Here is a 21,552-nt window from a genome sequence, read left to right on the forward strand (position 1 = left end):
ATACAGGGTCATCCCCAAGGCTGCGACTTCCACAAGGGAGTCACTAATATCACTTCCGCTTTCTGGCGCATCACTTGAGTGAATACGCGCGGAATGAGGATGAATGGTGGGAACGCGTAGTTCAATTTCTGAGTCCACTCTTGCGCAAAGGCATCCGTCGCCAGAGCCAGAGGGTCCGGCCTCCAGCTGAAGAATCTCGTCATCTGACGGTTCAGTCTGGAGGCAAACAGGTCTATCTCGCAAATCCCCCAAATCTCCTGCAGCCACAGGACCACTCGTAGGAGAAGCTGCCAGTCGCTGTAGTCCTTGAGGTGGCGTGAATTCCAGTCCGCCACCACATTGGACTGACCCGGAATGAATTCCGCTATCACCAAGATCTGGTGGTTCAGGCAATAATGCCAAAAGGCTTTCGCTATCTCCACCAACATTGAGGACCTCGTGCCCCCCAATTTGTTGATGTACCGTACCGCCGATATGTTGTCCATCCGAAGAAGGATGCAACATGAGATCCATTTGGGAGCCAGCGTCCGGATCGCAAACGAACCTGCTAGGAGCTCTAGACAATTTATATGAAGATCTAACTCCCCTAGGGACCAACGTCCCCCTGTGGAAATATTTCCGCAGCGCGCTCCCCAACCCCAACGGCTGGCGTCGGATTCTATGACTACCTCTGGGAGAGAGCCAAAAATTGCTCTGCCGTTCCATGCCTCGACGTGGGCTAACCACCATTGCATCTCCTCCCTCACTTCTTGGGAAAGAGGGACTATGTCCGTGTAGGAAAGGCCCATTTGCAAGTGCTGAATTTTGAGTCGCTGAAGGGCCCTGTAGTGCAGGGGACCCGGAAAGATCGCTTGAATGGACGATGCAAGAAGTCCCACTATCCGGGCAATCCCCCTGAGCGAGACCATCTGTTTGGTCAGGAACGAGCGAAGCTCTTTCTTTATATCCTGAAGTTAGGAATTTGGGAGACTGAGTTGGGCCGTCTGCGAGTTTATGACGAACCCCAGAAAATCTATCCGCTGTGTGGGAGACAAGACCGATTTCGGTTCGTTGATCACAAACCCCAGGTTCTGCAAAATATGAGTGGTCATGCGCAAGTGGAGTGCTACTAACTCCTGAGATTGTGCCATGATGAGCATGTCGTCCAAATAGACAATCATGCGAACCCATTGCTCTCTGAGGTAAGCAACGACCGGTTTCAGAACCTTGGTGAAGCACCACGGTGCTGAGGAAAGTCCAAAAGGAAGGACCAAATATTCGTACCATCGGTTCCGCCATTGAAATTGAAGGAATCGGCGATGGGGGCGATATATGGGGACGGATAGGCGTCCTTCAGGTCCAGCCGGACCAACCAGTCCCCTTGCTTTAGTAAGTCTGCCAGCAGATGGATGCCCTCCATCTTGAAGTGCTTGTAGGTCAGAAAGTGGTTGAAATCTTTCAAATTGAGTACCAACCTGTAACCACCGCCTTTCTTCTGTACCAGAAAAATATTGCTGCAGAAACCGCGAGGGCCTTCGTTGCAAGGAGCTATCGCTCGTTTCCGCAGCAACCCTTCTATTTCTGAATCTATAAAATCGCACTCTAGTTGGGAAAAAGAAAGCTGTCTGGGACGATGTACCTGACAGGGAGTCTGAAAAAACTCTAGGTGGAACCCCTGAACTGTCTGTAACACCCAGGCGTCTTGTGAGATCTGAACACAATTGTGATAGAACTGCCGAATACGCCCCCACCAAGGGAAGAGGAAATAAATCTGGAGCGCTCACCTGAAGACTCGGTGGCTTGGAATCCTCCCCGATAGGATCCCTTGTTAAAGCGCCGCTTGTTGAAGCGCTGCCTGGTGGGGTAGAAGGTGCCACCGCGGGTGGAGTCCCAGTCTCCTCTGCCGCGTCCGAAATCTCCTCGCTGAGGACCTTGGGAATGTTGACGGCCAAACGAGCGTCCCGACCTCGTCCGGCCCGGTTGAAAACACCGGCGTGGAAAACGCGTTTGATCCCAGCCTGAGCCTTGTCCAGGGTCGTGAACGTGCCCACGTATTTTGCAACGTCCTTGACGAATCGGTCACCAAAAAGGTTGCCGTCCGCCAATGGCCCAGGTTCCGCCGCAGCCAACTCTGTAAGATTAGAGTCCATGCGCATCAATATTGACTTCCTGCGCTCCGTTGAAATCACGCAGTTGGCATTCCCGAGCAGGCAGATAGCCCGTTGGGTCCAGCCTGCCAGCACATGGGAATCAATCGTGCTCCCCGATTCCTGTGCCTCCAGAGCCATCTCCAATATTTTCGCTAGGGGCCCGACCACGTCCAGGAGCTTATCTTGGCACCCTCGCCAAGCGCGATCTATCCCCTTCTTGGGGTCTTTGGCGAACTTTTTAAGGAATGTAAGCATACTTGGATCAATTTCCGGCATTTCCGCCACCTTGTCCGAGAGATCCGGTCTGGGACATTCGGACCGCAGCCTGTTGCGCACCTCCTTATCAAAGCACTTGCGCAAGTTCTCGTGTAAATACGCAGCCACCTCCGGGGCAGGCAACCAGTCCGAGGATCTGGGGTGAACGATATCCGAGGGGTTGAATGTAAAGGGCGTGGGAGCCGGCGGAGAAGTCTCCATATTTGTAACCTTCCGAGACTTCTTTTTGGGAGGGGAGTCATCAGGGGTGTCAGAAGAGATGGCAGTAGACTCCGAGTCAGTATCTTGTACCCTCTCACGCTCCCTAGCCGGGCGCGGAAGTGACTCATAAGAATCGGAATGCGGCCAAGACTTAGCCCGGGGTTCTCCTGACGTCCCCTCCGATTGGGTATTGAAGCCATGCTTCTTCGCAAGTTTCTCCACCTGCTTAGTAATAGGCTTTAAAGCAGTCGCCAAAGCTTGCTGCACAGTTCCCGGAACTGTCTTTTCCAGGGCCTTGTTGACCGACTCCTGCACAGAAGCGTCCAGGGCCTCAACAATATTATCCTCAATGGCAGGTCTCCCTACCTCCTCTTTATACAAGGTATCATCCTCCTCGTAATGCACCCAATTATCCATAGTGGAACCAAACTTGTAAATGTATTTGCTCATAAGGCAACAGCAAGGAGGGATAATCCAAAAGGGGAGCCAACCCACAGCACAACAGCACCGGTACCTAGCTCCTCAGCAGCAGCTGTAGACCAATTATTACAGCCCCCAGGGCGTAGTGGAGCCGAAGAGCAAGAATAAGATCCAAGGAGGTGTGCTCCCTCCAGGCCCAGGTCGTTTTTGCAGCCAGCCAGGCGTAAGCAGTGCTCTCCGAAGGAAAAAACAGCCTAAATGCCTTAAAGTTAAACTAACAACATCAAACCGGGTTGTTTCGACGTGCGTAGCCCAAATCCTACCAAAATAGCCCAATTGGGCTACGTACGTGGGAACGTGATCGAAAGCAAAACTAACAGTCTCCCGGCGTCATCGGCATATCAGGGGAGCCTCAGCGCCACATAAAGCATAAAATTGAGCCCACCGAAGGTGGGGCGGTACCGTGTGCTGATCCTGAACGAAGGATGCGCTTACACGCTGATCGGGGTAATCGGAGCGGCCGAGCGCCGCGTTGAAACTGACCAATTATTCAAGTATGCGCGCATTCGCGCCACGGACCACAATCGTCCGCAATGCCCCCAAGATCACTCCGCACACAGCGGGAATCACCAAGCGCCACCGCACGTTAATCGGACCGTTCAACCCGAGGGTTACATAAGCCCAGGGCGCTCTCGCCAATGCTACCGCTGCACCACGAAACTGTTATCACAATAAAATTGCATCACCAGTACACAAAAGCCATAGTACAATCAATGTAAAATCGGAGCTCTCAACTTAACTGTCTGCGTGAGCAGCAAAGAAAGAGGACTAGTTCCGGTGTTACTGGCTCTTATGGGGCCCTGCAGGAAGTGATGTGGTATATGTATCATGGGAAATGTAGTTTGTTTTACATAAGAAAAGTTTTCATTGGCTGCTGTGAGTAGCAATAAATAGAAAGAGAAGCATAATACGAAGCCTCCGGTCCTGTAATAGAATCTCTGTGAGCAATCAGTTGCCCAATAATCAGCAACTACACGAGCCACACTTGCATAGACCCACAAACTTCGCACAACACTAACCCTGCTAATACACTTGTTGTATAGATGAGGTATAAGATATATTTAGGTATACATTCAGTTGTACATGACGGTGTCTTCTATTCCTTGAACTGATGCTGCTACTTATCAGGTAAAAACTGTATATTACGATTCGTGCACAGGCACATCGTTGGGTTTATGATTTCTTTATGCTGCTTTTAATCAATGACTGAATGACACATTGAAACGATGCTTGTTTTGTCAACAGTTATTACGGATTGACTGTCTGGTTCCCCGACATGATCAAACATCTGCAGAACATAGAATATGCATCGAAGACGAGGGTATATATGCGCGAAAGAGTGGAGCATCTAACTTTCAACTTCACGCTTGAAAACCAAGTCCATCGAGACGGCATGTTCTTCAACGACAAGTAGGTTCCTTTAGAGATCGGGGATGCCAGGGTGGGTATAGACAAGCAGAGAGACTGCTTGAGTCTGATCAAAAAAGCTTGCTTTAAAAGTAAGCCTACTTTTGTTATAGCGGCGGATTGGCTTCCAGGCAAATAATTGTAGCTCCCGATAGGCTGTGAGGTCTTTGGCAGTGGGATTGGGGGCGCTGTCAGCTACTTGTAAGGCAGAAGCAAACTGACACTACACAGAGGTGGACAATCAAAAATAAACATACAAATGACTCTGCTCTGAAAGTGGTGGATTTGGCAGCAGAAATAAGAAAGGGGTAGTTCCACCTCAAATGTGGTCACCTAACGCTGTAGTTGCAGTGTGATTGACCATACCTATGGGTGTATCACGAGTTACAGAGGAGAGTTAGCTGCCGCAACAGTGACAAGACAAAGTTTGACTTATAAGGCTTTTTGGAGCGCCTTTGTCAGTGGTGGAAAAGCTTGTCAGGAGGTGGTAGCAAGGAACGTGGTATACCAAAACACCAAGCAGTTGAGAAAATCAGGATTGTCCAGGTCAAGTCAATATGGCTCAGAAAGCAACATCAAAACTCAAGTTGTGGTTATGGCACAATTCAAGGGCAAAGTATATATGACCAGGCATTTACGTGTACCATTCAAAAGCGATACATCTGCATAGATACATATGCAACAAACATGAACTAATCAGATGCAGTCCACCATCATACATATTTGACTATGTACCAATCAGAAGGGGTGTATCATCATACGTATATTAAGAGACAGACCAATACAAAGGAGACCATTATATATACATGTGAATCATTTGGAATCGGTGCATCATGAAACATGCACCAATTAGAAGTGGTATATCATTATACACACCAGGCAGAAGTGTTGTGTCATCACATATTCAAAGGCAGTTATCTGACGTGATGCACTATTATAAGTACCAGCATCGAGTGGTGATTGGTTTCCCACGTTCGTATGTATAGATGTTCCTTCTGATGTATCTAAGCTTCTCCGACGTGCTTATCCATTGAGTGTCTTGGCTTTGCATATTCAGGGTGTTTTTCTTTAAATAAGGAACACTCATTGCATGCTCAGATTTGTGAGGTACTTCACCAGTAGCGTAATTTGCACATCTGCAAAGCAGGACTAAAGAATTAATGGAAAAAAGACTACATTTACTGATTTGTTCTCTGGTAAATCAAGCACCTATTTACATATGGCTGGGCCCCGGCTGAAGTGGCATCGTGGTGAAAACAGATGGACTGGAATGCGGCCCGAGTGAATAGCTAGTGGATTAGTCTTTGCCAAGGTTTTCAAAAATCATCTTTGTATTTGCCTAAATGCAACGACTCAGGATTCACAGATAGACTCTGTGTCACAGGACTCAAGCTGTAACTCATTGAGAAGGGCTAACTATTCCAAAACCACTCCAGGGTTGCCTTTATTCCTGTTTAGAGGGGGGTGGCCTGGCAATTAGGCTGAAACTGTTCCTATTGAAGCAGAATTAAGGCTTTGCAGATGGCTTGTCTCTGACTATTACAAACAGCAGCAGTGGAGCAAGGGAGAACCGTACTGAAACCCTCCCTTGAATACTGGTGAGTACATAGGCTAATCGTGTGCTATGACAGACAGTGAAAACAATGCCATACATAGCACACAACATAAGTCTGGAACACAACATAGAAAGTAGTTCTAAAAGTTATCACATTCTGTAATCCGAAATTGTGCTCACGGCACTAATTTATTTAACACCAAAAAATGATCACGTGTGTATATAAATACAAAGCAAATATTAGTTATGAAGGTATAATTATGAAAATATCCAATGAATTCTACATAACACATATCTTAACATGTTTCTGACTGGGAATCTACCCGGAGGTTTACTCTGACACCGGGAAGCAGCATTCCTCATCAGAGGACCTTTTTGCTTATCATACCCTTACTTATTTTTACTCACCCTGCGAGTCTTTGATAGTTGTTATCGTGCACCGGATGGACGCAATTCTTCCTGAGTACTTACTTAATACACTGTGACTGGTCATATGGCTACCTGACCAACATAATGGAACTATACATAAATAAATACTGGTTCTTGAACATACATCAATAGCCCTGAGGAAGTCTTGGATAAAGACGAAACACGTGTTGGCTGTGTATGGATCAAAACATCATATTGTTAAGGCTGTGTTTAGGCGGAGCCATACATTGTTAACGTCTATATGCCTGTTATGTAGAATGCATTGGACATTTCCATGATTATACCTTCATAAGGCTGTGGTCAGACGGAACCGTACATTGTTAACTTCTATATTCCTGTTATGTAGAATGAATTGGACATTTCCATGACTATACCTTCATACGGCTGTGGTCGGACGGAACCATACATTGTTAAAGTATATATTCCTGTTATGTAGAACGCATTGGACATTTCCATGATTATACCTTCATAAGGCTGTGGTCAGACGGAACCGTACATTGTTAACGTCTATATTTCTGTTATTTAGAATGCATTGGACATTTCCATGATTATACCTTTATAAATTATATTTGCTTTGTATTTATATACGCATGTGATAATTTCTTAATGCTAAATAAATTAGTGTTTCAAATACAATTTCTGATTACAGAAAGTGACAACTTTTGGAACTACTTTCTATGTTGTGCTCCAGACTTGTGTTTTATCATATGTCTCTGAAGTGTTAGTGAAGAGCAAAAACTATGGTTTGGAATACGGTTCTGGTCAATTGCCAGTGGATCCAACTTTTGCCAGCATTTCACACAGCATCTTTCCACGGTACACAATAGCAGATCAAGAGAAAGACGTTCCATAGACCCGATGGGCAGGCAGTGACTTTTATTTGTACCTGCAGGTTCATCGGCCTCAAGATGAAGTCTGTGACCTTTGAGGATACCCTGTTTGATGCCTGCTACTTCGAGGACATCACCTCCAGCAACACCTTCTTCAAGAACTGCACCTTTCTCTCCACCGTCTTCTTCAACACAGGTGAGCCGGCCTCTTTCGGATTTATTTAATGAGCATCTCACACAAAAATGTTGAATATGCATTATATGCAGCTGCGCAGTTGGAACATGGATATCAGATAATTATAAGGACAGTATTTTGGGTAAGCAGGTGAAGAACGAGGCATTACTGGATTTCTGTTTAACAAGATTTTCAAAACAGGAGCAGAGAATGAGACATTACTAGGAGGCATAGCATTTACAGTGTATATTACAAATATGATGTTTGACATTTTAAACTGTTTATCCATATATTTTATATCGTTTCATATCGTTTTCTTATTATAAATTGTTTATGATTCTGGTGTATGAACAAATTAATCACCAAAAATGTAGTTTCCACCTTTATTTAACTGATAAACGAACACTAAACATTTCAATGTCTGAGAGGTTTTAGTGTTCTGTGTAACTATATTCAATAAAATTATAGAACCACCTGAAAACATATATTTTGTGATTAAGAGTGCAGACAAAGGTGGCGCCGTGGTGGTACAGAATACTACTGATTATGTGGACGAAATCAAACAACAACTGAGTGTCCAAGACAGCTATCTCCCCATCCGTAGAGATCCCACGGGTGAGATCAGGAACCTCATACAAGCTTTGGTAGAGGATGGCATACATCAAGGATTTCTAAGCAAACAAGAAGCAGAATTCCTCATCCAGAAGGAACCTAGGTTACCAACTATCTATACTCTACCCAAGGTTCACAAGCGCCTCAACAAACCACCAGGTAGACCGATAGTTTCTGGCTGCGGTTCAATCCTGGAACCCCTGAATCAATTTCTGGATCACTTTCTTCAGCCTTTTGTACTAGATACCAAGTCATATGTGCGTGACACGACCCATGTGATCCAACTCTTGGAGGGACAGCCATTTGATGCCAACACCCAGTGGCTTGTCACTTTGGACGTAGCCTCACTTTATACGTCCATACCACAAGAAGCTGCATTAAGGGTGGTAAGGGACTCGCTTGACAGGCGCCCTAGACCACATTGGATCCCTACAGAATTCTTGACAACCATGTTGGAAATAGCCATGAGGAAGAACTATTTTGTTTTCCTTAAACAATTTTACTTTCAATGCAAAAGAGTCGCCATGGGTGCTACATATGCACCGAGTCTAGCGAATATTTTCATGGATTCCTATGAAGAAGAACATTTATACAGCTTGTCCAACCCTTTTCTGGAGAATATTGAGGTCTGGAAGCAATATATCGACGATGTTATCATGGTCTGGACCGGATCAACAACGGCACTAGATGAGTTTTTAGCTTGGCTCAATCAGAGGACTATGGATATCCAGTTTACCATGACTAAAAACAATGCCAGCATTGATTTTCTAGACCTCACTCTGAAAGTCGAGGATGACCTTATCTTTTGTGATTTATACCGGAAACCAGCTGAAAGAAATACGCTTCTCAAATACCAGTCCCACCACCCCCGGAATTTAAGGGACAACCTCCCCTTTGGGCAATACCTGAGACTCAGGAGGAATTGCACACGCAGGGTGGACTTCTTCAGGGAAACGGATATCCTGACCACACGACTAAAAGAAAGAGGTTACCCTCTTGGATTACTCAGGAGAGCACGGAAACGAGCCTGGTATTGTCCGCGAGATGAGCTGCTAAGACCTGGCGACAAGGAGAAGACTTCAAAGGGCCTGGTGTGTGTTACCACTTTCAACTCCAAAAGCAATGCCATCAAGAAAATTGTGAAGAAGTATTGGAATTTGGTTGCCAGTTATCTACCTACCAATTCTGAACCGGTTTTTGCTTTTAAGAGGGGCAGAAACTTGAAAGACAATGAAACTTGAAAGACAATCTAGTAAAAGCCTATTTGGAGACTCCAAAAGCACCAGACATCAGGGACCAGCTGCGATTACCGCCACTGATAGGACATCACAAATGCGGGATTTGCAAAGCCTGCCCCCTTACCATCGAAGGTGTATCTTTTACACACAACCACAAAACCCACAAACTTCCAGCATTCACCAATTGCAACAGCATGAATGTTGTGTATGCCATTATATGTCCCTGTGAAAAAGGTTACGTGGGTCAAACAACTCAGAAGGCAAAAACGAGGATACTGCAACATATGAGCAGGGTGAGATGCAATGTCCCAGGAGCACCCCTAGTCGAACATTTTTCGAACAAAATGCACACGGCTACAAGTCTCAAATGGCTTATACTTGAGAGGATACTGCCCAGTCCCAGGGGTGGTTCCGTTGTTCAAGCTCTCAGGTATAAAGAGTGCAAATGGATACATTCACTTAATTCAGTAACCGAGGGGCTCAATGAACAAGAAGAGACTTCGAGACAGATGGGCCAACTTTAGTTCTCCCCAGTCCCATGCCTCCCCCACTTTTTAAGGACAATTGCACACATTACATAAGGGCACTTCTACTGTATGTTTTTAACCATCTACATGTAGTAACGCCCAACAGTACGAATGTCCTTTAAAATAACATGTCTTTGTTATGTTAAACTGATTTTAGCACTTAATGTTTCTTTTTACATGTCCAAAAACCACAGCGTTGTTTACAAAAATTATTTAATGACTATTAATACCATTGTATTTTCGGAGTGCTTTAGATCTGTTGTCTCTATCATTTATTGTGCTCTTTCATGATATTCTTGTTACTCCTGCATGAATCACTGTGTTTCCATTACATAAAACACAGTTTTTTCATGGAGACTGAATACCTGTCCAAGCCTCTAAATTTAGGCAAGATTGTATGATCAGCACCCACATCCAGAATTCATGAAGTGTATTTTTATAAAACTGCTTTTCCCTGAATACATTTATCTGCTTTGCAGAAGTTCAATTGATTTCCTACAGCCTCTTTCAGCTGGATTTTTTCAGCTTCAATCATACTCAGCGCTAGTGAAATCCTTTGGCTGCTTTCTTTGAACACTTGTGTCAATCATCATCAAGCTCACGGTGGGAGCCCAACCCAGCTTGCCTGCGTAGGCCCCTCCTCTATGAATCAATCAATTGTTTCCATGCAAGGTAGTATCACCATGAATATTCTTTTTCCCTTACCCAATACATTCGCCAAAGCGATTCGGGTTTAACTATCCAAATCGGCATTTTTCCCTTCACTTCGTCTGCACACATTTACCTGGCAGAATTTAATTGATTGATTGTTTTAGCTACAGTTCAGCTGTAGCCCTTTGACTCGGCAGTGAGGACTTGTGATGCTGTGATTGAACACACCTGTCAATCATCATCAAGCTCCCAGCTGGAGCTTTGGCCTAGTGTACTTAAGAGCTCATTTCTCACTTGCTCTGCAACCAGAAAGCAGTGTTTCGTGAGGACTCCGTTTTACCAGAATACAATCATTTTTTGGTGAGTTTTACCATTGTCCCCTGATTATACCACTCTCAAATCAACTTTTGGTTTCTTAGGGATTAATTTTCCCCTTTATCTTGTTTTCCTTTAGATCTTCTTTGCAATTCATATCACAGTTGGTAAGATTTTAGAATTATTCCAAGCTATTGTGTTTTACTCACATCTGAGTTAGCACTTACAAATACCTTATTTTTCACAGACATGTTGCTAGAATAAACCAACCCCTTCAATCAATTGCCTTGACCGCCCTTGAAATTCTAGGGTGAGTCTATAATACAATTCCTTGATTTAATTACTTTCGAACAATGGGAACTTGAACACTCATTATTATAATACTCCTTCCCATAGGCGACCTCTCCTCCTCCACAGTCCTGATGAAGACCCACTTGTGACACTCCACCAAGCGCCCATAGGGTTGAAACGTCGACGATCTATTTTGGCACAGATTGCAGGACATAGTCGCTATCAACTATATAATTTGTTTAACGTACTTGTCACTGCTTCTTGAATTTGGCCCTCCAAAACAAACTGCATCCCCCCACTACCACCTTACTGCACTGTGTATCTATATCACCACTGAGCACTACTATCTCACCATTGTGTATCACTGTATGAATTTTGAAGTGCAAAAATTCTGCAATGTATTTTTGTTGTATATAATTCGGTTCGCATAACGAATGCTATCAATTCTGATACATAAATTAATATAATTCGGTTCGCATAACGAATGCTATCAATTCTGATACATAAATTAATGAAAAAACCTTTTTCTGTGTTCTTGTTCCTTCCCCCATTTGCTTAAGAAATGTTCTGGCTTTCAGAAATGTATCATATGTTATGCTGAAGTAACAATGGCTAACCGCAATACGCATTGTTTCTACCCAAGAGAACCATTGTTCTTTATATATCAAATACCCAGGTTCCTAGGGACACAGGGTCACCCCATTTTGTTAATATATACACCTGAAAACATAAGCATTGTGGTAGTAGAACATGTGGACCTCTTATAACTGCCTCCAAATCAATATGTGTATTTATTGACCTGGTGGTGATGAGTGACACTCAGAAGACTTAAGTTCTGTATTATTCACGTATTGAAATTAAATAGACCCAGAGAAACAAACTGGGAACCTTAGTTATAAACAAAAGTATAGTAGGAATGTATTGGTGACCCTCAGGGACAGTCATGCAAAATTTACAAAATGAACGCGGTGGCATTTGAATATGACTTTCAAGCTGTTAATGGCTCTAGATCAGGGCTGTCCAACCTTTTCTCTAATAAGAACTACTCATGCTCCATAAAAGTCATCCTGAGCGACTAACACAAAATTGTCAGTGTTTCTAAAGAGATAGTAGCCACTTCAGACAAGTAGCCATTGCATTTCGTAATACTAGTAGTGACCAGCTCTGTGTATCAGACAAAGCCACCAGCAATAAAGTAAAAAAATGAAGCTTCATCAATTTCAATTTTGAATGACTCTAGATGTCGTAGCAGTGATATATTCACAAAGCCCCCCAAGCACCTAAGAACGATTAACAATCTTAGTGCTTCTTGATCCAGCATAAAGTATCATTTAAATATTATCCTTATATGTAATTTTTCCAAAATCAGTTTATTGTTTATAAAAATACAGACCTTTTATGTTTAAATATACCCTTTTCAATTTTGGAACCCCATCTAATTCAACTAAACAAAATCTTACAATTTGCTAGTTGTAGTTACACTTGGGGGAGCTACTCACAGAAAGCTGGAGAGCTACCAGGTGCTCCCGAGCTACTTGTTGAGGAAGCCCGATCTTAATTAGGGAATGGTGCACTGAGAGGGTAATTCGAGAGTTTTTGTACGTGGAGCTAACAAAAGAGGAACAGGAAACAAAGACTGTGTTGGCACTATTAAAGGTGTGCAGAATGTTCGACTGAAGTCGAAACGTAGATTTGTAAAAGCAAATGGCAAGAACAGGGTAAGAAGTATGGAATGCATCTTAACTTTACAATAAATAGCTTATAGGAGGACATCTTAGTGTGAGCTAGCCAATTCAATGTCTGTAAAGTTGTTAGGTCTGCCTGGGGCACTTCAACATGGTTCAGTAATGCTGAGGACTCTTCATAGAGTTTGGAAGAAATAGGGTGGAGGAAGACAGTGTTGGTAACTTAGAGTTCGCATAATGGTGTTACCGAGGGCCTAGGAAGAGGGGAGGGTGAGTTTAGGTTGGGGATGCTGAGAAGGTTGGTAGAGCTGCCAGTCGAGGTCAAAAGAAAAAGAAAGAATCATGTTGTAAAAGAATCAAACCCCTCTGGGAATCAGCCCAAAGGTAAATTTAGAAATGTGTTGGCAAGCTGGGTAAAAATGCAGTCCCATTCTAGACTTCGGCATGTCCCTGGCTTCTCCACAGCCCTTTCAGGGATGAAGTAGGCCGGTAATGTCTGTCCTCACCTCTACTCATCCGATTTTCTTCTCTCTCTTGTTAGATCTCTTCGACTACAAGTTCATCGACAGCAGGATAGTGAACAGCTCCTTCCTACACAGCAAGGAGGGCTGCCAGCTCGACTTTAGCGATGACAACAATGCCTACATGATCTACTTTGTCAGCTTCCTGGGCACATTGGCTGTCCTGCCGGGTAACATCGTGTCTGCCCTCCTCATGGACAAAATTGGGCGGCTGAGGATGTTAGGTATGGCCAGGCTGTTTCTGCACCCAAAGGGTGGGCATTTTATCTGCATGAGTATGGGTGTGTGGGGCATGGCATGCAACTCACTTCCTGGGTCCAATGTATATGAAGGTCAGTGTGCAGGTACCTATGCAGAAAGCTTTCACTCTTGGTCTATGAGCATCATTTTATGAGGACAGACAGCAACTGTACATGGGCACTGAAGGACGCACAACCTGGACCATCTACTATTGCAACAGGAACAGGGGATTGGAGAATATTCAAGAACAGTAGCCCCTGAGGATTCACTCTACATGCTGTCTAAAGCTTCTATGTGCAGAAGAATTAAATGAAATTCAACCCTGAACAATAGGGATCCATTTGTTATGGAAAGGAACAGTGACACAAAAGCCCTGTATTTCTAAGGATGCAGCTGACATTTTACATTGTGAACAGATGTATAAATGCACGGATTGCGCAGTGGAGTAGTTCTGTAGTGGAAGTGAAATATGCACGTATTGCTCAGCAATAAAAACAAAGGCTGAATAAAGGAATAAAGGCACAAGGAACCTCAAGGACAATGCCCTATGGGCTCGAAAACATGATTTGTAAACATCAGCCCATATTGGTAACAGTTGACGCGTTTGTCCTGCTGTTCTCATCAGGGCTAAGAAGCAATGTCCGTTGGCTACCCGTAGACCTGCTCCATCATGACTATGTCTATCAGTCATGGACAGAGCTTAATTCCATTCCAAAACATTTAACAGTGAGTGCAGAGATCAATGGTTGTAGTGAAATGGTATGCCGCAGCGTCAGTAAATGAAGGTGCATTGCGAAAGAGGCAGGGCAGGTGATCCTCTGGGTGCCTTAGAATAACACTGAGTTATGCCACATAAAGCAAGGATAAAGGCTGTGTTCAGGTGCTGATCACCTTCAGATGAGGACACACGGTCCTTCGCAAATCAATGAGCATCATATTAGAAAAGCGAGTATGACGAGAAGGACATATAAGGGCAGATATGAGGTCTCCATCCTCATCTATGGCGTTAAAATGTTCTTTTGCCCACCAGATCACTGTTATGATCGAAGAATAATTCCAGCTGTCTTATACCTGCTTCAAAAGATCTTGTCTGGGGCCAGGCTTAGTCACCTCTCTAGCTACTCGATAGAGCTGTCTAGTCACTACCACCGGACAGCTACCCTGATCCGAAAAGCGATTACACTGATGGCCACAGCTCAGAGCACCTATTGAACATGAGAGGGAATTATTGACCTCTCAAGCACCTTCTATACATGATCTGTTGAGTAGACAATCTCAACAGCCAACGATGAAAGCAGAATAGTACACCGGAAGCACGGTAAGGGAATTATCAGGGTGGAACCAACATGTGGCTGACAATGCCGACCCGGAAAATATTTGTGCCTACTTTATAAGAGGCATACTGATGTCTTGTGGACATAGGGCTTCTGGTGACTGATCATTTGTCATTGATTGAGTCACCAACAACACACACAACCCTCCGGATTGAGTAGTGTTGCAAAGAAACATTCATCTTAACCTAATTTCTCCTGCATACTATCAGCAAATACTCCAAAATCAATGGCCTTCCAATTCAAAAAATGTATGCAATGCCTATGGTGTTGCTCTCCTACGGTACTATGTATGTAGTACAAGTGCTGAGTATAACCAACTCATGCACTCCTGAGATTTTCAAACGTGCATCTGGCCCTCTTATGGTCTGGCTTGACAGTGCAGCTTCCCCAGACAGTTAAGTGAGCACCACTAGAGAAAGGCTTTGGCTTCGCCCACATGTTGTGAGCCAGGAGTACATGTTTTGATTGGGTAGAAGTTGTGTGCTTTTACAGTAAAGTTCTTGCCCTCCACACAGCTGTGATCATTTTGTTGGCTTATCCGGCAGCCTGAGCTTGATCTTTTAGGGGTGCACACCCGACATTGGGATGCTAGTAAAGTGTCTTAGATAACTAGATGATTTATGTTGTATTTCTCCGGCAAGAGCTTGCTTGGGAGGTGGGCTCTCATTAACCTACAAGGATTTTTAGGTCTGGCTTGACAGTCCAACTGTTACCTGACCTTTTAACCTACAGCAGTATTATCCTACAGTTCTTTGCTTCCAGAGAAATACATATCTATTCCCATGCTATTTACTTGTAATGCTGCTCATTACCATACATCATCCCCTTAAAGCTAGAATTATTGGCCTTGCCGTTGCTTGTTCTCATTGTAAGGTCAAGCTGGTCACATTAATTTTGAAATCTTTATATCCAGACAGTAAGTGCTCTTACACCGTGATTGTCAGTTTATAGCACACAGCAACATAAAATACAAATTCAACATTTTACATTTTCAGAAATGCTCCTTGGGAAGGATTGGAATTCTCTAATTTACTTTCCTTGTCTTCTCATAAATTGGTGTGGTATTTAAACACTTCAGTTTAAACCTTTTACTTAGTTCTGATCTTTGGTGGTGCAATATGTTAGAAAGCCTGTCTAGTAATGATTGATCCAAAATGGCATCGCAAATGAAAACTTGAGCCAAGTGCTAATTTAGGCTGGCACCCGAACATAAAACCCTTGTCCTGAAAAGGTCTAAGATAGTCTAGCCTTAAGGTACGGATTCTTTATTGTGATCTAAGATGGCATCTCTAGTTAAAAACTTGTCATGTGCTGATATTTCTCTTTTTGCCCATGGTTCTCCCTGTCACAGCTGGTTCCAGTGTCATGTCCTGCATCAGCTGCTTCTTCCTGTCTTTTGGGAACAGCGAGTCGGCCATGATCGCCCTGCTCTGCCTGTTTGGGGGGGTCAGCATCGCCTCGTGGAACGCTCTCGATGTGCTTACCGTGGAGCTCTACCCTTCGGATAAAAGGTACATCCATTCACTCTACTCTGTGTGGAAGCATGCTAAGAATTATTGGAAGAATGGATGAACACAGTAAAAAGCAGGCAGGTTTGTGGGTTCTAGCCACTACAGACTTTTTCACAAATAGGGAACAGCTGGGTAACTTTAACAGCCCAGAAAAATGGAGACAAAATGTCAAGACCTCCAAGTCTAAAACAATGGCTGTTAACATACCACACACAACCTCAGCTGAGAAGGGCAGGCTGTCTTGCTACATCATGGCGAATGCCTGGCAAATTCATTGGTGCAGGTCAGTGTGGCTTAACAACACCAGTAGCCCCACAGGCAAGATAGGTAAGGAGTGAGTCTCATGAACACTTACCTTACAGCTCTTTTATGATGACTCCTGATTCCAGGGTGCATTGACTCTCCTCCATCTCCCCTGCTAACCTGTTGAGAAACCTCCATTTTCGCCAATGTTTCTGTATTTATCCACTGGATTTGTGTAGCTCAAACCATAATATGATTTGTCTTAGGGCATTTCAGTTTGGTAGCGGTGGGATAACAATGATAATGGATGTGGAAAGAGGACTCGAAACACCCATTCGTTGATTATAGGGGATGCAGATGAGGGTCTTAGATAGGTCTGTGGATACCTTTGGAGAGGGTTCTTCTTATGTATCCCTTCATATTCCCAAGGCCCTGACCCAGCTCCTAAGGCAGTCAACCACAGGTGTTGTGGAGGAAGAAGTGGAGTTTTCAGAATAGTTTCTAAACCAATGAAAGAAAGGATAAACAGGGTGTTTGCTACAATGACAAGCATTGGCAAAGCCAATAGGTCTGGTATTGGTCACTAGCCTTTTGGCTTTTTCAGTGGTTGCTGTCATGGCCTTTTCAAAAACTTTACTGTTGAGGTAGCTGCCTGGCCCTTTGACAAGCTAACAAAATAACTGGATGAACACAAACATATTTTTGGTCTCAAAAAATCAATATTTGCATAGTAGCCCCTAGCATCTAAGGGAACTACTTGTGAAAGGGCTGAATTCCTTTAATCGTAGTGCAGTTTGTCAATGGCTGAAGTGGTCTAACTCAGGGAACATTCTGTATGTTGAAGTGGGAGGAAGAAAATGTGAATGGTACAATAACAGACCAATGAATGAAGAGGGCAGGTTGACATCCACACATATGGGTTTGCCAGAAACTTCACATTTGCCCTTCCAGTCATATTTGACATAACTGAAAAGTAAATAAATGAGTCCCATGAGATTTTCAAAGGATTTTCTCTTGAAAAAAGACAGGAGACTTCACATTCAAGTGCCATTCCCAGAAGAAAGTGGTTTTGGTTTGACATCTATTTCTGTTGTTCATGTTCGTTCTTTTTTCACTCGCATTATTTACAAGTATCAATCGGTTTCCACTCCTCGCCGTGTATTATAACAATAACACTGTCATATTATTATGCATTGGAGCAGATATATTTGCCTCTCTCTGAGTTTGGCATGCTCCTTTGTTGAATTTGAAGGACTTCTTTAACAACTATATTCCTTGTTTTTCCATTTCGACAGGACGACAGCCTTTGGATTCCTCAATGCTCTCTGCAAACTTGCAGCTGTTCTGGGCATCAGCATTTTCACCTCCTTTGTGGGGGTGACCAAAGCCGTCCCCATCCTGCTGGCGTCGGTGGCCCTGGCGGTGGGCAGCTCGCTGGCTCTCAAGCTGCCAGAGACCCGGGGCCAGGTGCTCCAGTGAAAACCGGTTTGCGGGTGGAGGGGAAAATAGATTTGTAGACACTGTGAAATGTCTTTTGTTTTGGTCCACAGCCGCTCCCATCCCGCCCTCCTCTGCCATCTCTGTCTCTACACGCCCCCAACAGTTTTAAGTTATTTTGTGTGTGTGAATCCGCCTCTTTGGAGATGTCGTTCCTGAAGGAAGGAGTGGTGAAGACCAAGTAACCTTTTTGCATTGCACTGAACTGGAAGGCAGAAACCATTCTGGTGTCCTAGTTAAATAATGTGGGAGCAGAAAGGTGCCAATAGAGGGGATGTCGATGGAAATAGGGTGGGATCCTATTCAAACACAGTCCTGCTTCCTTGAAGCTCACTAAATACTACTGAAGAGACAAGGCTCCATCTCGCGCCATTTGGGCAAAGTACACCCTGCAGAGGGCCTCTTGCCGCTGTGGAGATGCGAGAGCCAATGAGGCGGAGACTTAAACAGATTGATCCAATTGCTACGTTTTTACTAAACGTCTAAATTCTTGACAGGTAGCTCAGTTTGTGGTGTGCACCATATAACTGACCTTTTCGTTCGATGGAAAGCCCTCTCATGGAATAGGGCCCACTCACCCTAAAATGTCTGATCCATGTGTTCTTTCACATTACTCCTTTAAGACAGGGGCAGCTACAACCATATCAGCTCTGCTGGAACTTGCTGTATCTTGCACCGTCACACAGTCTAAACCAACCATCAATAAGACGTTCTTTCACCTCACTTCCGGTCGTGTTTTTCATTTCACTGCTGCAAGACAGTAACTTCCTTTAATCACATGCCTCCGCGTGCTCTCCCGAAAAAGTGGTAACTTTTGAGTGCCAGATTAATAAGCAATATCACATATGGCCTCCAGATGGCAGCTTTTCCCCAGAAATCATTTCAATGGAAATAGGGGTAAATTGGGCTTTTGGTCAGGCGCACCCCGCAAAATGAGACACTTCTCTGCTTATTAGCCGTTTGCACTTTACAGCCGGGCTCCAGGAAAACAAAGGGCCTGATTTAGAGTTTGGAAGATGAGTTACTCAGTCACAAGGTGATAGACATTCCATCCGTCTTATTACAAATGGAAGATGAGTTACTCTGTCACAACATGATAGCCATTCCATCCGTCTTATTACAAATGGACGATGAGTTACTCCGTCACAACATGATAGCCATTCCATCCGTCTTATTATAAATGGAAGATGAGTTACTCCGTCACAAGGTGATAGACATTCCATCCGTCATATTCCAAATGGAAGATGAGTTACTCCGTCACAAGGTGATAGACATTCCATCCGTCATATTACAAATGGAAGATGAGTTACTCCGTCACAAGGTGATAGACATTCCATCCGTCTTATTAGAAATGGAAGATGAGTTACTCCGTCACAACGGGATAGCCATACCATCCGTCTTATTAAAAGTGCCATATGATAATAAGTAGGATTGGTCGAAACTTAAATCCCCCGGCATAATTTCGGGAATTTTCCATTATGGTCGCTTTGTGGAGTCTTCAAAATTACGCATTTATACCATGTCATATAATCATTCGCCATTCTTGGGAAAATTTGACAACAAGAGCACGAGAATAGCGCAAACCACCGGAAAGCGAATGGCTGGTGTTCGCACCTCTTCTATTTTATGCACTAGTTTTTTTACCACAAAATGCGTTCTTGTGTCAAAAATTTCAGTGAGTAATCATGTGGCGCTAAAATATAGTGTTAAAAGACAGATTCGCATTATGCATAATTATACGTCATTTTCCTGGAATTTTGCATAGTAACGTGAAAGCAGATTACACACATTTTGCACACCCCTTGTAATAGTGCACATAATATTCATCATGTTTGTGATGGAGTAACCAATACGCCAAATTCCAAATCAGGCCCCCAAGTGGCTAATTTAGAGTTTGGAAGGAACTGGAATCCCCCAGTTTCTAGAAGAAACTCTAAATATGCACTTTAATCCACCAGGTTAATTTCCTCCACAATTTTATCACTATAGCACAGGAAATTCAGCTGGTGGAATCTACTCTGTATTTAGAGTTTCCACCAGAAATTGGGGGATTTTCAATTCCATCCATACTCTAAATAGGGCACCAAGTTTTTCAGGCCTTTCAGTCTTCTTTTTGGGATTTTGAAAGAGTGAGTTTCAGGGTTGTGCTCTGGGAAAGTTGAGGTGCCCCAGGCCTTGGTTTGCTTACACTTTTATTTTCATCTTTTTTTTACTACTGACCATTTTTTCATTACTAACCACTACATTTCAATTTTTTGTATTGTGAATCGATTTAAGGGTTTCCTGATACAAATATGACCAACTGCATTTTCATAGAACGCATAAACACGCCCGTTTTGTAGAAAAAGGATAGCAACTGAGCACTTGGGGAAGGTTCCATGTGGAGACATAGGGCGTATTTAAAGTTTGGTGGATGGAATGCTCGGTAGCGGATGTCCTGTCCACTGCATTACAAGTGCATTATAGCCTATGGCACTTGGGAAATGGTGGACAGGATTTCTGCCAGGTTTTGATAGAGTATCATATCCGCCACACTCTAAGAAAGGCTCCTTTTGAAAAAACATAGACTCCTGTACAAAGACTGAGATATCTTGACCTTAAATAAATATCTCCCTATAAAAATGTTGACATGTATGCCATTTTTAAGTACAGCTAAATTCTCTATCCAAATAGGTTAGAAAACCTAGGGAGAACTAATCCACCTCAAATTCCAACAGTTTTCGAGGCAAGTGCCACATAGAAAATTGCAGTTTGAGATTTTTACAGGGAGATGTGTATGTATGATCAAGATTTAGGTATGCATGCATGTACTGGTATTTATGTTACCCAAACCTAGCTAAGGAGAAGCGGAGAGGTGTACATTATGAGGGGTGCTAGTGGAAGATACAATCTTGTGTATATCAAGTATGGACGTGCAGGTTTGAATTATACAGGTGCACTTCACATATTTACAATTATTTACACAGGGAGACTTATTTATGTGCCCAGAATAACACAACTACAGTCAAGTAGGAGAATTCTGAAGTTTGCACGTTATCCATTGGCTAACATCGCCTACCTAGTCTGTACTTTGTGGTCCATATTACAGCAAAGTATGTGTTTACAGTCTATGTTTTCAAATTCTATCCAGGGAATTTATGGGTGCAGGGGAATTGAGAGGCTTTGGGGTTAAAAATGAGGTGTAGTCTTTCTTTGAGAAGATGAAGAAATAAACAATAAGAGGTGAGGTCTCTTAAGGAGCTCACATAAGACAGACAGGGGAAACTTGTGATGGGGGGGGGGGGGTTCTACCAGAACCCTTTCTGTCTCCCACAGTATTCCAAAAACAGACCATACTAAGATAAGTCTATCGAACACTGTTGGGACCACATTTACTAATGTTTGCCCCAGTGCTTGTGCAATACA

General features: G+C 43.6%; 1 protein-coding gene across 2 annotated transcripts in view; it reads left to right on the forward strand.

The window, feature by feature from the left end:
- SV2A (synaptic vesicle glycoprotein 2A) overlaps positions 1 to 21,346 on the forward strand; it is a 291,859-nt gene extending 270,513 nt beyond the window's left edge. For both annotated transcript variants that reach the window (XM_085639941.1, XM_085639940.1), the window contains exons 9-13: positions 4,332 to 4,496; positions 7,370 to 7,503; positions 13,343 to 13,546; positions 16,248 to 16,407; positions 17,946 to 21,346. In XM_085639941.1, coding sequence (XP_085496067.1) covers positions 4,332 to 4,496; positions 7,370 to 7,503; positions 13,343 to 13,546; positions 16,248 to 16,407; positions 17,946 to 18,129 — 847 coding nt within the window. In that variant the 3' untranslated portion in view covers positions 18,130 to 21,346. The remainder of the gene's footprint in view (positions 1 to 4,331; positions 4,497 to 7,369; positions 7,504 to 13,342; positions 13,547 to 16,247; positions 16,408 to 17,945) is intronic.
- The last annotated feature ends 206 nt before the right edge of the window (positions 21,347 to 21,552 follow it).

The sequence above is a fragment of the Triturus cristatus genome, chromosome 12 (genome assembly GCF_964204655.1).
Source record: "Triturus cristatus chromosome 12, aTriCri1.1, whole genome shotgun sequence".
NCBI classification, from domain to species: Eukaryota; Metazoa; Chordata; class Amphibia; order Caudata; family Salamandridae; genus Triturus; species Triturus cristatus.